At 40.4% G+C, this 18,224-nt stretch overlaps 1 protein-coding gene across 1 annotated transcript; it reads right to left on the reverse strand.

Annotated features, from left to right (window-relative positions):
• Positions 1–199: 199 nt before the first annotated feature.
• LOC113143624 (pleckstrin homology-like domain family B member 2) lies at positions 200–16,383 on the reverse strand. Its single transcript, XM_026329405.1, is given in 17 exon segments — positions 200–2,043; positions 2,223–2,308; positions 2,471–2,690; positions 2,802–2,948; positions 3,041–3,131; positions 4,286–4,475; positions 4,754–4,853; positions 5,750–5,901; positions 5,904–6,060; positions 6,137–6,247; positions 7,037–7,183; positions 8,434–8,571; positions 8,765–8,899; positions 11,142–11,474; positions 12,312–13,279; positions 14,135–14,258; positions 16,253–16,383. Coding segments are annotated over 16 exon segments (3,171 nt in total). The 5' UTR covers positions 14,190–14,258; positions 16,253–16,383; the 3' UTR covers positions 200–1,902.
• Between the last annotated feature and the right edge of the window lie 1,841 nt (positions 16,384–18,224).

An 18,224-nucleotide genomic window follows, 5' to 3' on the forward strand; every position in this document is an offset into this window, starting at 1 on the left:
ATAGTGTAAAAATAATGCAATGATACTCAATATCCATGGGAAAATACACACTGTTTCATTGTTGGGATTTATACAGCTTGTTTTTAGCACTATGACATCAGCAAAGAATGGGTCCACTTATCACCTACTGTAAAACACAGTCATCCACAGCCCTGGGAAATATAATGATCATATCCAACAGACAAAATAAATAACCATGTTCCTACTCAAAATTATTTATTCATGACACATCAAGTATAAAGGCCTATAGAATTGTGTCAACAATTGTTCATATACAAAATATAAAATACTAAATGCATTTAAATTTTCAAGGCTTGTGTCTCATACAGTGAACAACAGTTTGGTGACTGTCCATAGCCAGATCTGCACTCTGCAGGACTATACCAACACTGAAGACAAACGGCGAGCCCTGCAGTCCTCAAACCAATAGTCAGTCATTGTATTAAAGTGAGCTTACATTATCAAATACAGTCAGACTTTTGCTTAATGTCAAATGATATAGAGATGAAACAAAAATGATAAAAGTCATTATGTGATGCTAAATATGATGATTTTTGTTTTGCTTTCAAAAAGCAAGATTCAAGTTTGATATACTTTACTACTATATTTGATATCTGTGCTTATAAATGCACATAGTAACTGCACATTTATTTACGTGCGCATGGGCCAACCAGATGGAGCATTACATCATTTCAGTGCAACAACTCTGCACTGAGGACCTCTGCTGGTGAAAAAACACACTGACAAGCTTGAGTATAGTGAACATGTGGACGATGCAGCACATACTATTAAAAAAAACAAAAAAACTCACTGCTGCATAACATGGCCTCATATCCGGCCTGCAGCCTCTATTCGGGATGGCAGAAATAGCTGCACAGTGGTAGGTACAAAACCCATTATCACTGTCATTTAGGCAAATTTTCTACTAGGATGAGTAAAATATTTGCCAACAATTACAAATAATTAACAATAAAATGTAAATAAGTGCCTAGAATTATCTTTGTTTCACTAATAAAGTTTGCATATGCAAAAAAAAGTCCAAATTAAGGCTAATTGGAATGAAACTGATGCAAAGATTGATGCATCTGGTTTGAAATAATACAGATGGTGGACATTCAACCCTGCTTCACAAAGCAGGCAAGACCAGCTCAGTGCTGGTAGGCTGGCAGCAGCAATCGAAATGCACAATTACATGTGAATACTGGCAACATAATAGTAATAATAAACCTGAATTAACATTAAAATTTGCATTCCTGCAACCTGACATTCAATTGAAATTAAATTCAATTTGAGTTAAACAGGAAATAGAGAGAATGGAAGAAAAGAAGGAAGCAAAGATAATAGATGTGGACATACGGCATCCACACTGTAAACTGTTGAATAAGTCCACATTAAAGGCCACAGAAAGCTTTTTAATCTAAGCATTCGTTAGAAATAAGCAGTATAAGTGTGTATTGCAGTTTAGAAGTGTAAGAAATGTTTAATATCTGATCATTTAGATGTGCCCCTGATTGAAACATTCTGGGAGAGAAGAGCAGCAATTTTGCATAAAGAGGGGAAAAGTGCGGGATTTAGTGATGTTTCAGCCACTCGCTATACACAAACAAATAAGAAAAATTCTACATAGCTTAATTATGAAATCTGTATATCAGTTCTTTAGACTTGTTATACATGATTACATTATAAAGTGTGCTTTGAGCATGGGTTGACCTTGTAGGCTGCAAAATACTGCAACTGCAAACCAAAGTTCATTTTTTGTTGACCCAATGGAACATCCATCTTAGCTCTACACAACGCGTTTGTTGTTATTTTGATGCGTGCAGAGCATCATAAATCCTCTCATGTGACACAATGTTTACCAAAGGAATTTAGTGGTGTGGACTAATGATCTGTTGGGGTCAGTTACACCATGAAATGCATGTGTCCTTCAGCACCAGTAACAATAACATCCATCCAGATACGCATGGCCTCGGGTGACGGAGCCACCATGTAGTACACCCGATCGTGGGTCTTCACACTGAAGGTCAGAGAGGGGTTTGGGCTCTAGGGTGCGGATGAAAATGTAATTTTGAGGAAAAATGTGAAATAATAGAAAATAGAGGGGAGATGCATTTATGGTGGGGAGAAAGATTAAAGAAGGGAGAAAAGCAGAGGACAAATAGACGTCAACAATATTAAAAAAAAATTGGACATGTGCAGACTATATATATTAACAGACTTACTTTGTGTGCATTCTTTAGATGGTCATAGTACACTTCCTCTATGGCTTGGAAGTAAATGACTCCTTTCATCTTGGTCTCATGTTTGTCTGCAGTGGAGAATATAAATGGAGCTATTTATGGGCCGACAACACTGTGGTCAAAGCTTGATCTCAAAATCCAAAGTATCCAGGGATAGCTGAACAATGACAACACGGATGCAGCAAACTTTAAACATGTTCAACAGAGAACTGACACAAGGAGGTGCTCACCTGCATAGTAGGTGAGTGTCCTGCGATTCTGGTCGAAGACAAACCAGCGTTTCTTCCATGTCTTGATCTTACCGCCCATTTTGACCAGGAACCCTCGACAGGTTTTATCAGTGATGGCCAGATGGAAGCAAGCATCTGGGTTATGTCCAGCTGCCTCAATGTGGCCATGAAGATCAAAATCGTCTTTTCTTACAGGGAGGTAGCGTGTCAAGAGCCGGGACTATAAAAACCAGCAGTAAAATTATATTAGAGGTGTACACTGTACATTACTTAGTTCTGAAAGGCTTTACTCGACTGAAATAAGCATCACATATCTTGTTATTTTGAATACCTGTGATCTTTGTTTCTCCCTGAGCTTCACCTCTCTCTCTACAAGTTTCTGCCTCCTGCTCGTCTCCTCCTGAAGTCGTTTCTCTAGATCCTCCCTTCTTCTTCGCTCCTCCTCCAGAGCCTGCCTGCGCATCTCCATCTCACGCTCCTGCAGTACACCACATTAACTAAATTACAGCTGTCGTCAAAGACGCACACATCCTTTAATACACTGAGTTTTGCTGTGGTTTGGCACATTACCCGATGCTCGAGGAGTCTCTGCTTCTCAGCCTGGGCCTCTCGGAGTAAACGCTCCATCTCCTCGATCTTTGCCATATTGGACATACTAGCACTGATATAAGATGAAACACAAGAAGAAGCACATTTTCAGAAACCAGAAACAAACAGTATGCTAATCAACTTGACTCATTTGTACAAATACCAAACATAAAATGAATGTGCAGGTTTTTAGGTTTCTGTTTAAATCTGCAGGAAAAAAGGGGTAATTCTAATATCACAATGAGGTTGGACTTATGTAATAACACATTTTTAGATACACTTTAGACATTACAACGTACCAGAGCTGCCATTGCCATAAACATAATTACAAAATTTATAAATAAATGGGACACCATGTATGTAACTGTGTGAGAAATAAGAACAGCTTGATATCATGTGGATACGGTCGTCTCCCATCTGACATTACAGCATTACAGCTGTAGAAAAGGCCCTCGCTCACGTGAGAGAGAGAGAGAGAGAGAGCTCATTAGTCGCCTAGCAACTAATTGGGGCAAGTCTAGACAGAACTCTATGGCATGCAGAGGGCGTTTAGCTGCATGCAGTAAGAGAGCAGGACAGTTTCCCAAGTTAACAGCAACCCTTTCCTGCTTCTGAGTAGGTGACTAAAAGTAAGTGAATTGTTAACTCGTTAAGACTTTAAGTTATCTTTGCTAGATTAATAAGTAATGCCTGTTTAGTGTGTTAATTGGTAATTAGAATGTTCTAAGTTAATTTTAGGATGAGAGATTTAGTCTGTTTGTCTTTATTTGGTGTATTTTGATTGTTAGCATCTTCATTTATTCCTAATGTACCATGTACTTAGCTATACTATTTACTTTTCTGTTTTAGACCACACACACACATACAAGCTGTATGTAAACCGTATTAGGCTAAACTGATGGAAATAGATCAGAAGCCTTTGTCTATGTACCCTGAAACCTGCAGTAAAGTTCAGTGCTACCAATACCAGTCTCCGGTTCCTAATCCGACACTCCACAGTGGTGAAAATTCCCTGATCAGCACAATCCTTCGCTACAACAGCCTTGTCGAAAACACTAAACATTTCCTCTTTTTCTAATTCTCCAGAACATCTCTCCTTCTTAATTTCTTTTCTCTCTAACTTTTCTGGAAGTACAACCCATCTTCTTCTCATTCACACATATCAGCTCAGTCCAAACTCTTTAAATTGATCTTTTCTCCTGTTCATCACAGTTGTTTGTCTCTGACCTGGAGATATTGTCGGGGGAGCAGGCAGAAAAGCTGGTCTCCAGGCTGTCAGAGCTGTCCACGCTGATGGTATCAGAGGCCTGGCTGTTGTAAGAGAATGAGTCCAGGAACACGTTAGTCTCAGATGTCATCCTGTTGCAGAAATCACTTCTTCTCGCTCTGTCTTCATTCACATGTGCATGACTGTTGCCTGCCGACAGAAGAGATTATTACTGTAACAAATTGTGTCAGGATGGATAATTTGAAAGTGTCAAACCACAACAACAGAGCTATAGTACAATTCATTAACTAGTTGGCCAAGTGGGATAGGATCTTGTAATCATACAGTACTTTTACAACATTTGTCTGCAGCAACTGGGGCAAGAGACAGTGATTCATTGAACCAGAGAAAGATACACACTTTAATTTGTATCAGCATATTATAAAAAGGTACATAGGTTTGCACAACAGTGTGGTGCTGTGACTCACTCTTGGGCAGGCGGCGGGTGTTCAGGTCCCGGGGGGAGAAACTGAAGCCTTGTGGGATGACACTGCCACAGCTGGAGCTTTGGGACAGAGGCAGGTGAGCCTGAGGACAAGTAAACATCAGCAGGACAGGCTGATGACGACAGGGCTTTACAACCTTCACACAACTACAAGCTTCTCTCATTTGTACTATATGGGCTGGATGGGTGTGGCAAGACTAAATGAGAATTCCTGTTTGGGTGGATCATTCCCAAGGGACAAAAAGCTCACATGTTTCTGGATGCAAATAAGGAGGGCAATAAAATCCCCCTCAGCTGCAGGCCAGGCTTTATCTGTTTAGAAAAGCTTTATCCAAATATTCCAAGATGCAGCTTTCAGATGTGTCTTCTTCTTTTCCTTTCAGCTGCTCCCTTCAGGGGTCGCCACAGTGAATCATCTGCCTCCATTTAACCCTATCCTCTGTATCCTTCTCACCCACACCAACTATCCTCATGTCCTCCTTCACTACATCCAAGAACCTCCTCTTTGGTCTTCCTCTAACCTCAGCATTCTTTTACCAATGTATTCACTGTCCCTCCTCTGAACATGTCCAAACCATCTCAATCTGGTTTCCCTGGCTTTTTCTCCAAAACATCTAACATGAGCTGTCCCTCTGATGGACTCATTCCTGATCCTATCCATCCTCATCACTCCCAGAGAGAACCTCAACATCTTCAGCTCTGCTACCTCCAGCTCTACCACCTGTCTTTTTCTCAGTGCCACTGTCTCTAAACCAGACAACATTGCTAGATCCAGCTTTCAGATCTGTATTATTCTTAATTTAAGGCACTTACCATACTATTAAGTAAGCTTTAAATAAGATAAAACACAAATATATAAGAAGAATACGTGTAGCACACAAACAGAAACACCTTTTATCAGCACTGAAACAGGCAGTTTGATCCTAACATATTTGACTTTACATGGTACCTGTATTAAAGAATATAAAGCATTACTGACCTTGGGTGGAAGCGTGCGCCCCAGAGATCTGGCGTAAGAGGTGAGGAACTGCTGGCTTCTCTTATGAGGTAGGCTGTCACTCGCATGGGAGGGGTTTTCTTTGTTGCTTCTTCTCCTTTCCTTCAGAGACTGCAAGTGCTGCGGCGATGACAGAAATCAGAGGAATCACAAAGAATAAAAGAGGATAAAAATAGCAGAAGCTCATAAAAACTCAATCCTACCTCTTTGATGGCTACAGGGTTGTTAGTGAAGGTCTGCCCCTCAGACAACTCGGCATATTTTCCTTCCAAAGATGCCAGTTTTTCTCTCTCCTGCAGGCAATCATGATAGTAGTCTCAGGTAAATAAAATTTAATTTTTAAAATATCAAAGCAAATTATTTTCCTACCTTCTGAAGCATGACGAGCAAATTGTTTTTCTCTCTTTGGAAGTTCTCTCTTTCTTGCTGAGCCTGTAAGGTAATCTGCGATGACTGTTTCTTCAGTGTCATTAGTCTTTCCTATGAGAAAAAAAAATGCTATTAGTACTACACAATATCTGGAAATTTATATTAACTTACAAACTTACAAACATTAGTAGCAAAGAGGTGTTTTATTTTGAAGCAGCAGCACAGTGAACAAAAGCAAAATCTTATTTTGAAGTTAGGTTTTTGTGACATTAATACACATTAATATAACATTCTCACTCCCCCCCTGCTATCTCTGTGGTTTTACCCTCAACCAAACAATGAAATGATTCTTCAGGTCTTTAGTATTGCATGCTTACCATTTTTGGTATTGTTGTTTCTTGTAATTAGTTCATGCTTTCAGCTGCAAATCTCACAATTTTACAGCTTTATTTTCATGCACAGCCTGTAGCAAGATTAATAACAACACATCACAATATAGTTATTCAAAAAATCCAGAAAAGAATTTAAAAAGATCCGCACAACACGTTTTAAAGGTTTACAATGTGTCAGCACCTGTTTTTGTTATTCTGTCTCTTAGACTAGATGCAATACTAACAATAATAATTTTATAATACATGACATCAACTTCAACTAGACTAGGCCTTTAATGTATATTGTGTGAATGTAAATTATCATAACTCTTATCATAAGCTCTACCATCCGAGCTAAGCCTTTCACACAGTATAGTGCTCCAAAAACAGCCACAGTATTTTTGACCTGTGGCTACCTGAGTGAAAAAAAAACTCAAAGTGATACAGTGCCAGCGTTAACTGCGGTGTTATATATACATGCACTACATGCTGCATGCATACTCACAGAGAGCCAATTGCTGTACTTTACCTTGCGTGTGACAGTAAGACGCTGACACTCTGCGATCTCACGCAGCAGCTCTTGGCTCTGGTTCTCTTTCTCCTCATCCTGATTAATTTCTCTCTCCAGTTTCTGAAACTCCAAATCCTCTAAACTTTTCCCCTGCTCCTCGGCATCCTGACAAACACCACAGACACATGGCAAACGAGACTTTGAGGTAAAAGTACATGAATACATTAGAATGCACTATTTAAAAATAGGATCTAATTGGAAGACAAGAAAGTAACTATAACATTAGATGTAATATGGTCCATACAGCAATGTAAAATGTTTGGGTTTCTGCAGAACTATATTTGATAGCCCATCTACTTCATGGTAATATAAAACAGTTTGAAAATGCATGTTTAATTTCATTTCTTTCTTCTTTTATTTTTTTGTGAGGTTTCAAATGGTTTTAGTTTTCCACCAAATTGGAGTCAGATGCGTTAAATTTTTTTTTTTTTACACATGGTAACTATTTGGGCCCCATCCCAAATGTGAGTCTAAAGGATACCTTAGCTGTGAATGTGAGACAGGGAGTAAAGGGACTGATTCATTATTACAGAACACAGAACAAGGTCAAGAAGGAAAATCGAGGCACAAAAAGAAACAAATCGGGAAAAACTTTAAAAAACAGACCATGCGAGTGAAAAATGAGAACTGACATGTTTGGGTTTTCTGTGGGTCTTGGTGTTCACTGCCAACATGAGCTAATTGTGGAGAATACAGAATAAACTGAATGTATTATCCAGTGCAGTTGGTTTAGGTGCCCAGTGGTTTATCAGACAAATATTACTGGTGAGAAAGTCAAAGAGTGAAGATAAACAGTTTTTCTTTCTTTGGTTTTAGCTCTTGTACAGTTGTCGTTATAATGAGGCCTTTCAAGCTGCATATCCCATTTGTCTTGGTCTGATGTTGTAAACATTTTCTCATGGAAACGCTTCCATGGTAATGGTAACGCTTCCTTTTACGGTCCCCTAATTACTAAGAATTTACTTGGTAAATATAAGGGAAACTTACAGTATGTGATGGGTAACTACCATCTGTAACAAGTAGGTAAATACAGTGTAACTACAGATGAAATACTAAGAAAAACTTCAATTGTTACCCATCAAGTGCCTTTCAGTTGTAACTGGATTATGTTGGTAATAACTCAGATATATTTATACTAAGTAAAACACAACTATTTACTAGGTAAGTGAGTTGAAACTGGACTAAAAAAGAAAGTCTCATCTGTTTCCCAGAAACAGATTATAGTAGTTACCCATCACATACTGTAAGTTTCTCATTATCTACCAAGGAAATTCTTAGTAATTAGGGGACTGTAAAAGGAAGCGTTACTTAGCGATTCTTAGCTTACAATTTTTGACCATTTTACAAATTTTCACCTGAGGCTTCTCAGTGTTGCTTGTCTTCTCAACAAGGTGCATTTTTTCTTTAAGTTGGTCTAGAAGTTCCTTTTCCCTCTGCAGCTGGCTCATCTCTGACTCCTGTTCCCCTTCCAGCAGAGCACACTCCACCTCCATCTGCAAGAAACAGCAGCACAAAGCAGAATCCCCACCCTTGGATTCATTTTCATTTTTACTCAGTGGATTTACTGTTTTTTTCTGATATCTGATGGTGCATTAAGTAGATCACTTCACCAGCTCAAATACTCTTGAATAATTAAGAGGTCATGGCTTTATCAGCTGTGTTCATATACTGCACTGTGCTCTCTACCTCTCGGACAGACTCCTCCATCTGGTTGTCCAGGTCTTTGATCTTCTGCTCCAGCTCCTCTATGTTGTTCAGAACTTGAATCCTCTCTTCCTCTATATGCGTAACTTCCTGTTTAAGCTGCATGCTCTCCAAGGCCTGTGGTGACACCAGGAAGGCACATAAATGCTTGGCTCTACATGGATCGGTCTAAATAATCAAATAAGTTTTTTTTTTCTTGGCAGGGGCATCTTTTTGTCATACATTACAAATACGAGAAGCTACTTACATCATTTTATATTGTACACTTAGTAGTTGAAATAATTCACCAGCCAGAATGAGTGTTTTTTTTTATTTAGACAACAGCAGCTGCTGTCCTAAATCATCCAGAGCTGGATCACCGACAACAGGATTCTTTTCTCCTTGGTGTAATGGAAATCTCTATCAGTGCACTCTACTACCAGCCACGCCAAAGCACTCCCCCATACTTCACTCTATCAGCATCCAAGAAACATTTATTCATATCCCTACAAGAGATCCTGCATTATCAGGTATTTTTCTTTAAAGTAGCTCAGAGTAGTTTAAAGGCTTATGTGGCCAGCCATTCTAGGATTTACTGTTTCCCAGGCTGGTTGTAAGTGCCACTTCTTCTTGCACACATTGCTCTGAGGAATGCAAGAGATGGAGGAGAGAGTATTTGGAGCCTGTAAACCCCTGTCACATTTGACGCACTGCAGAAATGATGGTCTCAGTGTGGAAATCTAATTTCCATGAACTCTCAGTAGATTTGAAAATTGTGTGTTATGCTCAGAAAAAAAGACTTTTAATTTGTAGAAGAATGTACGTTATTCTTTCATTCATATACACTGGCATTCTTCACTCACACACGCAGACACGCGCACCCAGACACGCACAAACACACACACACACACACGTGCACACAAATTCTCCATGGGATAAAGTCATTTCCTAACCCCCCCCCCTTAAAGAGTTTGAATGGCTGAGCACTGAAACAAAACTAGGACTTCTTCATTAAAACCAGACACACCATTAGGTTGGAACTTCTTCAGAGTGGGAGGAAACAAACTGCATTATAACAGAGACAGTAACTCAGCATGGTCTGGCGGGAAGCTGGAAGCTATTTAATACATTTTTTTTATTATCTTATCATCTTATTATTTTATAAATTTAAACCTATTCGTGGCAAGGTTTGTCACTGGAACACATTCGGAGTTGATGAGAGAAAAGAAGAGGAGGTCTTGTGCAATTGTGATTTGCCTGTTTATGTCTAAACAACCCACATAAACAGGAAATACAAATTACAAACAGCACACGCTTACAGTACTTCAGAAAAGCCTGATGATTTTGAGGAATCTACCTAAACCAGGGGTTTATGAGCCAACTAATACTGTGGTAGGCACACTCTATATGTGACTATCATGCCCTGGATATGCAGTGAGCTTATGACTCAGAGATGCAACAGACCACACGTTTCCACTTTTTATCTAGACACATCCAGTTTGAACCAAATACCAAAAAAAAAAAAAAAAAAAAAAACCCATCACTATGTGTACAATTTTTGTACCACATTAACCACATTTCAGTCCTGCTGGCTGTTCTTTAAAATTGCAGGGGGATAATGTCTGCACTCAAATACAAATTGCAGATATTCAAGACCCCCTAAAAACATAATTTTATTTTTTCCCCAAATACTTCACATAATAGGTTTATCTGACAATACGCAAGATTTTAAATTTCTGTGGAAATGCAGGAAAGGAAATGCAGATTTAACTGGAAATGGAATCATTTACCCTGATGTTACAATGGGTAAACAAACAAAGATAAACAAGCTATCAGCAGGGTGATAAACTGCATTCCACAGGAGGGATGTGCCCCATTATGCTTCACTACAGCTTCACCTACCATAAGACTCGCACTGTGGCAACAACATGTAAAATAAATACCAATAATGTGAAAGGGGCCACTTGCAGTGACAAATCCACAAACACTAGACCATGTCATAGTGTGTGTAAATAATAAAGTGAATGAATGAAAAATTCATCTTAGCTGCTTATGGTTCAGGGCCCTGCTATAGTTCATGCTGGCTCAAACTCACACTGTCTGAAAACTCACTTCAATTCCTCAATTCCTGTATTATAAATACTCAGTATTTTAGTATTTGGCGGAAACTAGTGTACATTTTATAGCAAATACATTTATCACACCTTATTTATGATGCTGTACTCTATAAATGATATTTACCTGACGTGTTCAAATGATGCATTGATTCTATAATAAGTAAAGTAATTACATTACTTGGTTGTCTGGGATTTAATTTCATTCCCCATTTTTTTCATATTGAGTCATTATTCAATGTCAATTTGAAATGGGTGAAACTTACCTTGGCTCTGTGGTGGGTGGAGGGCGAGGGTGCACTGCTGTTCAGGCTGACAGCAGGTGAGTGGGACCTGGCCTCCCTGTAGCTGCTCGTCTGACGCTGGCTGACCTGCTGCTCATCAGAGACTTGGAAATCTCTGGCTTTGGCTCTGAAGCAATTCTCTAGAGCATTGCTGCTGGGAGAGTCTGAGAATACCGACTCATCATCTGACACCTGCAGCTTCTCCAACTCCTTATTGATCTTCTGCAGGTCAGAAACAGCTGAACCCACTGGTTCTCTCTCCACCTGGCCCAACTCAGTACACATGCTCAAAATGGTCTCTAGACGCTGGCATTCCTGTGGACAAAGGATCCACACTTTACCATGTTTGCCTTATTATACTGGTAAAATGGATAAATTTGCCATGTTTACACATCGGTCTACACTCTATACATGTCATGAATTCATTCCAGTGCTACTTTGGCTGTTTGCTTTAGGCTATTATTGTGCTGAAAGGTGAAAGGTCATATCTCACAATCTCTAGGGCAGATATTCTTTAAATTTCTCTCTGTATTTGGGAAACTCCAAGTATCTTCAGTCTAACCACTCTGACATAAACTCTTGATTGATGGAGTGTTCCTGAGACAAGACAGTCATCCTTCTGCCAGATTGTCCCCTCTCTGCTAAAACCTTCTGAAGCTCTGTTAGAGTAATTGTGATGATGGACCCGAAGAAGAGTCCTAGTGGTTCAAAATTCTTCCATTTCCCAATCACTGAGGGCTCTGTGCTCCTGGGAACACTCACAGCTTAAGAAGTGGTTTTATACCATTAATCTGTGCCTCACCACAGTTTTATCACAGAGTTCCTTGGACTTCACGGCTTGGTGTTTGTCCTGAGTTGCTATGTGGACTGTAGGAACTTATATACACAGGTGTGTCTCTTTCAATATGATATCCAGTCAATTTAGTTCTGAAGTTCTAAACACTCTCCAAAGAAAATGAAAGCAAACACTACACAATGAAACAGCAAATCCCCTGAAGACATTTGTAAATGAAACATTAGTGTTTGATTTTTAATTAATTTACAAAAAAAAAAAAAAAAAAACATTTCACTGGACTGTGCAAACAGTGAATACTTTCTGAAACCAGTGTCTTGTATATTTAAAAATCATATAAGGCTCAACAAGAAACTCACCAGTCTCTGCACTTTCTGCTCCCTGAGTCGCTCATCTCTCTGGTGCTGGTGGTAGTCTCTCAGCTCCTCTTTTCCATTCAGCGAGCTGATGCTGCCTACCCTCTGTCCTGGACCCAACCCACCCTTCCCAAAGGATAGCCTCCTCTCTCCAAAGCCCAGATCTAAGCCTGTCCCATCGATCTCTATCCCCAGGGAGCTCAGAGAGGCCAGACTGGCCCTCCTGGGGGTGCTGGGCATGCTGGCTGGTACCGTCACATCTGGTGGCTGCTCCAGGGAGGACAGACTCCGTCGTGCTCCTGCGGAGCCCACTCCTCTGTGGGAACCCACTGAGTGGCGTGATGGCAGTGATAAAGGAGGTGGGTCTGCTGCATTGTGAAGCCGTGGCAGAGAACGGCTGTGCATCCCCAGGCTGTTGAGGGAGCCAGTGGAGTATTTTCTCTGCCGGGGGTCTCCTGCAGCTTTGCCCTGAGAGTAGAGCCTGCGGCCCATGCGAGGGCTGGATGGCACACTGGCTGCTCCGCTTTTGATCCTGGGAGCACGAGGTAGGGGCTCCCCATAGGAGGAGAGCAAAGAGCTTCCATCTGCGGCTTTAGAGAGGAGCAGACTTTCCTGTGACTGATGGCGAGAGTGGGAATGACGGGGCAAGCCGTTAGAGCTGAGCTGGCGTTCACCCTGGCGAGGTGATGGAGGCACACTGCTGCTGGTCATGTAGCAGAAACTTCTAGGGGCAGACGGGGGGCGCTCACTGTTGCTGAGGACTGATAGAGGCCTGGTGGACTGGGGTCCAACAGCTGACGGCACACTGAGATACTTGCGGCTGCACTCAGCAGCCCTGAGACTGGCCTCCAGATCACTCTTCCTGCGCTGCAGTGTCTCCATCAGTTCCTGTAGCTCTGCCTTGGAGCGAGAGCCTCTCAGCAACGTCCCACCCACTGAGCCACTGCTGCTGTGCTCAATCTTCACACAGTCTGTACAACAGAGAAAGTTGACAGCATGAAGTCAGTTCTTCTTTTTTAACATCCCAGAGTCAGGTTTAATGGAACTTCTTTAATAAGCACTAACTCAGCCATCACACATGCTGAGTAAGGGGGGAGGGGGACCAGGGAAGAATGTACACTCATACAGTTCTGAGCCCAGTACAAACATTGGCTCAATCAGTGGTTAAGCTTCTTCTAAAAATGGAAGAATGCTGGTGGACCAAGACAAGCCAGAATGCATAAAAGTCTCAACTGCAAAAAAAAAAAAAAAAAAAAACCCTGAGGACACCCAAATATTTCAAGTACCCAAGCGAGCAGCGTGAGGATGGTGCCCATGGATGGCTGGACACTGAATAAACATATAATTACACAGTTCATATGACATTACAGAATGTCTACCGCCTGAACTCATAATACACTACTACAAATCAATAGCAGGCCTTCAAAATTTACAGTTGTTAGACCAAATAAATCTTTCTGATTATTAACATAAGATCTAGACTGTCATTTAGATCTGTGCCACTGATTTAAACCCTTATCACTGATCACAAAGGGATAAAGACGGTAACTTCTCCATTTTTCTGCTGATCATTACTGAAAATAGAAGACAGAAGCATTTTAGAGAAGTAAAGTTTAGCTGTGATGACTAAAAGTCCTTAAAGTCTTGAACACTAAACGATGGAAAAAGAGCTGCTGTAGTTTTAGGTTAAGGAAAACTCATCCCCACTAACATGATCTTAGCCAACTACAATCATCTAGTTTACTGTCATTCAGCTCACTCTGTTGTTTGGATATGAAGTTATAAAATCATATGATTGAAAACACGTTTCATGAAAGCTGTCTTACCTGAGCCATAGCCCAGTGTGCTGACAGCACTCCTCTGAGGGAGCATGCTGTTCATCACACTGACCTCCTTTCTCTGGTTTAGACTGAGGATGCAGGATGTAACTGGGCACTGTGTGCTTTGTTCCTTGAGAAGATGAAAACAGTGAAAAAATGAACATGAAACTCACAAACATGAAAAAAAACATGTTCTTACACTGATACTAATACTGTTACAAAGACTTATACCTCATGCAAAACTGCTTCAAACTAATCAGTCACTTCAACTTTCCTGCTCCACACTAATATTCCTGCAAAATCAAACAGCAGCATATTTTAATCTAGAAAGAAAAGATATAAAGATCATCACAGGAAGTTGAATGCATGCCTTGTCCTCCCTCAACTCATCCTTCAAAACTCTGTACAACAATGCTTCAATTCAAGCTGATATTTCAGATGTGCATATTTAAACAGAAAGAAAAAAAAAAGCTAAAGACTAAGTAGGAAAACAGATCCAGAGGAAAGTTTTCATGTCTGGTTGAGTGTTACCAATAAAGACAGTCTGAAAAGCAGAACTCTGCACCTTCATAGATCTTTTAGCCCCAAACCCATGACAAGTCTTCGAAAGTATTCCCTCAGAGCCCCAGACTCAGTGATGCAGCTGCCAAAGTTACAGATTCAGGCTGGACTGGGACTGTCTGATGACCTGAGGTGTCCTAAAGCTCTGCATGCTGAAAGTTTTAACCCACTGACTGAGGACTGAGTACAAATTTAGACACTAAGACCAAACCAGTATTCAGAGGTAAAAGCTCCTCAGCTTCAGCTGCTTGTTTCATGATTACATATGACTATGTGTTGAACATCTGGGGCTCTTTGGCAGTTTGTTACACTCTCCTTTAAGAAGAAAGAAAGCTAAAATAAATAAATACAGCAAATAAAACTAACAAACCTGGACACTCCAGGTCATAATTTAGAAAGATCAAACAAAGTGAGGATATTATTGGTTCATGTTATACAACTGGAATTTTAAAAGTCAGATGTTACAGTTCCTGAATCTCACACACACACACACACACACACACACACACACACACACGACCACAGATAGCACACACACACACCACAAAGGAAGACAGAGAAGGCCGATCTACGACTTTCTGATCCTGCTGTCTGGAGAGAGGGCCTACAGGAAGTAGGGTATCCTTTTACACAGTCACACAATCAATCAGCATGAGTTCATTCTCCAGACCGCTTGAAAAAAAAGGGGGGGGGGGGGGACCCAGCCTCATGTCAGGAGCAAGACTGAATCACCCAGACTACAGGCCAGCAGATCAGAGCAGATCATAAACACTCAGGGAGATGTAAACAGTTAAAGAAACATGCGCTGATAAGCTCGCTTTCATCTTCTGTGTGGCAACACTGTGCAGATAAATGCTTTCACATTACATAAGGCTCAAAATGTTTTTGCCCAACTCTCAGTCATGGTCCAGACAAAGAGTTTATTTTGTTTATTTCCATGAAAAGAAAAAAATGCTTTTAGCTTAAATACTTATCACAGTTGCAACTAACGATTACATGACTTGCCAGAGATAGTAAAAAAGGTCTGTTCTATAAGGTGATGTGTTCAAATGCCAATGACGTACTGTAAAAACAGAAAGAAGCAGAAAATACACCCATTTAAAGAGGCTACAACCAAATATTTGGCTTTTTGCCTTAAAAATGACTTAAAGTTTTAATTGACTGGTTTCTCATCATTCCAGATAGTAACTGTGCACAAACACAATATTAGTCAATAGACTGAAGACTTGCTGATAAACATGGGATTTTTTTTATGGATGAGTCATTTTGCAGCAATGTAAAGTCAATGATGATAAACACCATGAGTGGAAAAAAAATCACTTTAGCAATAACAATGACAGAAGCCATTCATTTTTGCATATTTCTCAATTACAAACCAAATATAACTCACTTCACTGGTGGTTTTCTAATGTTCTGCACATGGTGATGCTACTAACACTAATGCATTACCTTCTGTAAACCTAAAGACGCAGCAGAGTGTTTTTTTAGCATTACTCTTTTCATAGAACAGCACTTTTAAGAACTGACTGAAATCAAAATCAGTGTAAAAGAAAAGCGACTGACCTTTGACGCCTGTCCGAGTCACATAGTTGGCCCTGAGGTTTTTTCTGTCCGTATGTCTGTGGTGGAAGGTTAAGTCCGCTCCTTCTCTATGAAACAGCAGAGTAAACTCTTCCCATGACAAAGGCTCAGCCAGGAGACCCCCCTCCCACCTCAGCTCTGCGCTGCTCAGTTTCTCCTCCCCAGGAGAGAGAGGGGGAGAGAGTGTTTACTTTTCAGCTTCAGAACCAGTCACTGCCCCTCTCTGGTTACATGGAGAACTGCTGGCATGTAGAAAATCAGCAGCAAAAAAAGGACAGAAAGTAGTAATGAAGCTTTAGCAGTTTAATTTCATCGACATCCAGATTTTTTAAAAATTTCTAATTGATACTGACCTCTGACCTTGGAGCAGTGATCAATAAAGCTACAATGTCATATCATTGTTACTGTGGAGAACTGAGACACTGAGATCTTACAAATCTGCCAATATGTAACTAACCTCTTTAAATCAGACTTACTGCCTGTCTGATCAGTTCAACAGAAAAATCAGACTTTGTCCTTTTCACACAAAGGGGTTTTCCCACAGTCTTTTCTATAGAAGAAAAATCCAAAGTAGGCATCAGTGCTTAAAATGTACCAAAAAAAAGCTGACGCTTAGATTGTTGTTTCAGACGTTTGTGGAGGCGGGAGTAGGCCCCATCCATCGCTGTGTCTGAAACAGAGCCAACCTCACTCCCCCTCTTCACTGCACAGGCAAAGAGTAAAATCCCCTCAGAGTCAGAGTCATAACTGCTAAATGGAGTATATATTGTGATTGGATCAATATTTCAGTAAACATATATATATATATATATTTAACTGATTATACATTTCAGCATGGAAATCTCAACAAGCAAGTAGGGAGAATACAATGAATGAAAAAGCTGCTTTGGAAAAATCCCTTGATTTCCCACTGAAATCTTTAACCATAAAACTCCAGTTACATCATAGGGAGGGGGCTGCGGGGCGCAGGCTGGACGAGATGATTACTTCCAGACACAGAGCCGGGGTCTTTGTCATAAAAACACACACATGCACACGTCTGTCTGCCTCTCTCGCTCGCTTTCATTTTTTTTACAATCCCAGTAAAACACATATAAATCCCAGGAGTGTCAAATTTGAAAACTGGGACACTTTAAATTTATTGTCAACACAAAAATTCAATAGTCACAGAGCGCTGGAATGTCATTCTACTTCCTGTCCAAAGGTGCTTTAAAAAAAACGGTAGAGTTTTAAAGTAAAAACATCAACTTTTGCTCCATACTGTTGCATTTGCATTCGGTTGCGTATGCATTTCTCAGAGCTATACACTGAAACCATGTGTAGCGTGATTCTGAGAGAAGGCTACGGAAAAAGTAGGGGGGGGGGGGTGGAAGAACACTTGGTGTCGGATTGTGGGAATGGGCGTATATGATCAGCTAATTTTTGGGAGGGCTGAGTCACAGTGTGAAAAGTCTCAAGTATCTCACCCAGTTAAAAGAGGCCAAAGTCAAAATGCTTGAAGTTAAATGTACATCAGTTATGTTTGTTTTCTTCAAGCTGGACTTTGGCCTTTCTAACTCCTTTTTCAGCTGATTTCTCTTCAAGGACGGAAGAACTTCACATATCATACAGCTCCATATTATTGATTCTTATTCTAATGTTTTTCTCCCTGCCCCTACACTTTTATACTTGTGATCTCTCTTTTGGCCCAGTGACACAAAGTTTGATCTCTGTCTCAACATTCACATACTTTAGCTGCTCAAAGTGACAGATATGTGTCCACTCAGCTTTTTCATTTAAATTCAATTTAATTTGAAAGTTGGCCAGGGGTCCACTCAACACCGCAAAACTGTTTGGCCCCTTGTTATGCCACTGAGCCTGTAACTATAACTACCTATCACTTGTCAAGACAACTTTAGGAAATGTCCTGTTTGTACAGACAATTTAATCATGTCTCTGTGTTCAGTGGTAAATT

This window comes from Mastacembelus armatus, chromosome 14 (genome assembly GCF_900324485.2).
Source record: "Mastacembelus armatus chromosome 14, fMasArm1.2, whole genome shotgun sequence".
In the NCBI taxonomy this organism is placed as follows: domain Eukaryota; kingdom Metazoa; phylum Chordata; class Actinopteri; order Synbranchiformes; family Mastacembelidae; genus Mastacembelus; species Mastacembelus armatus.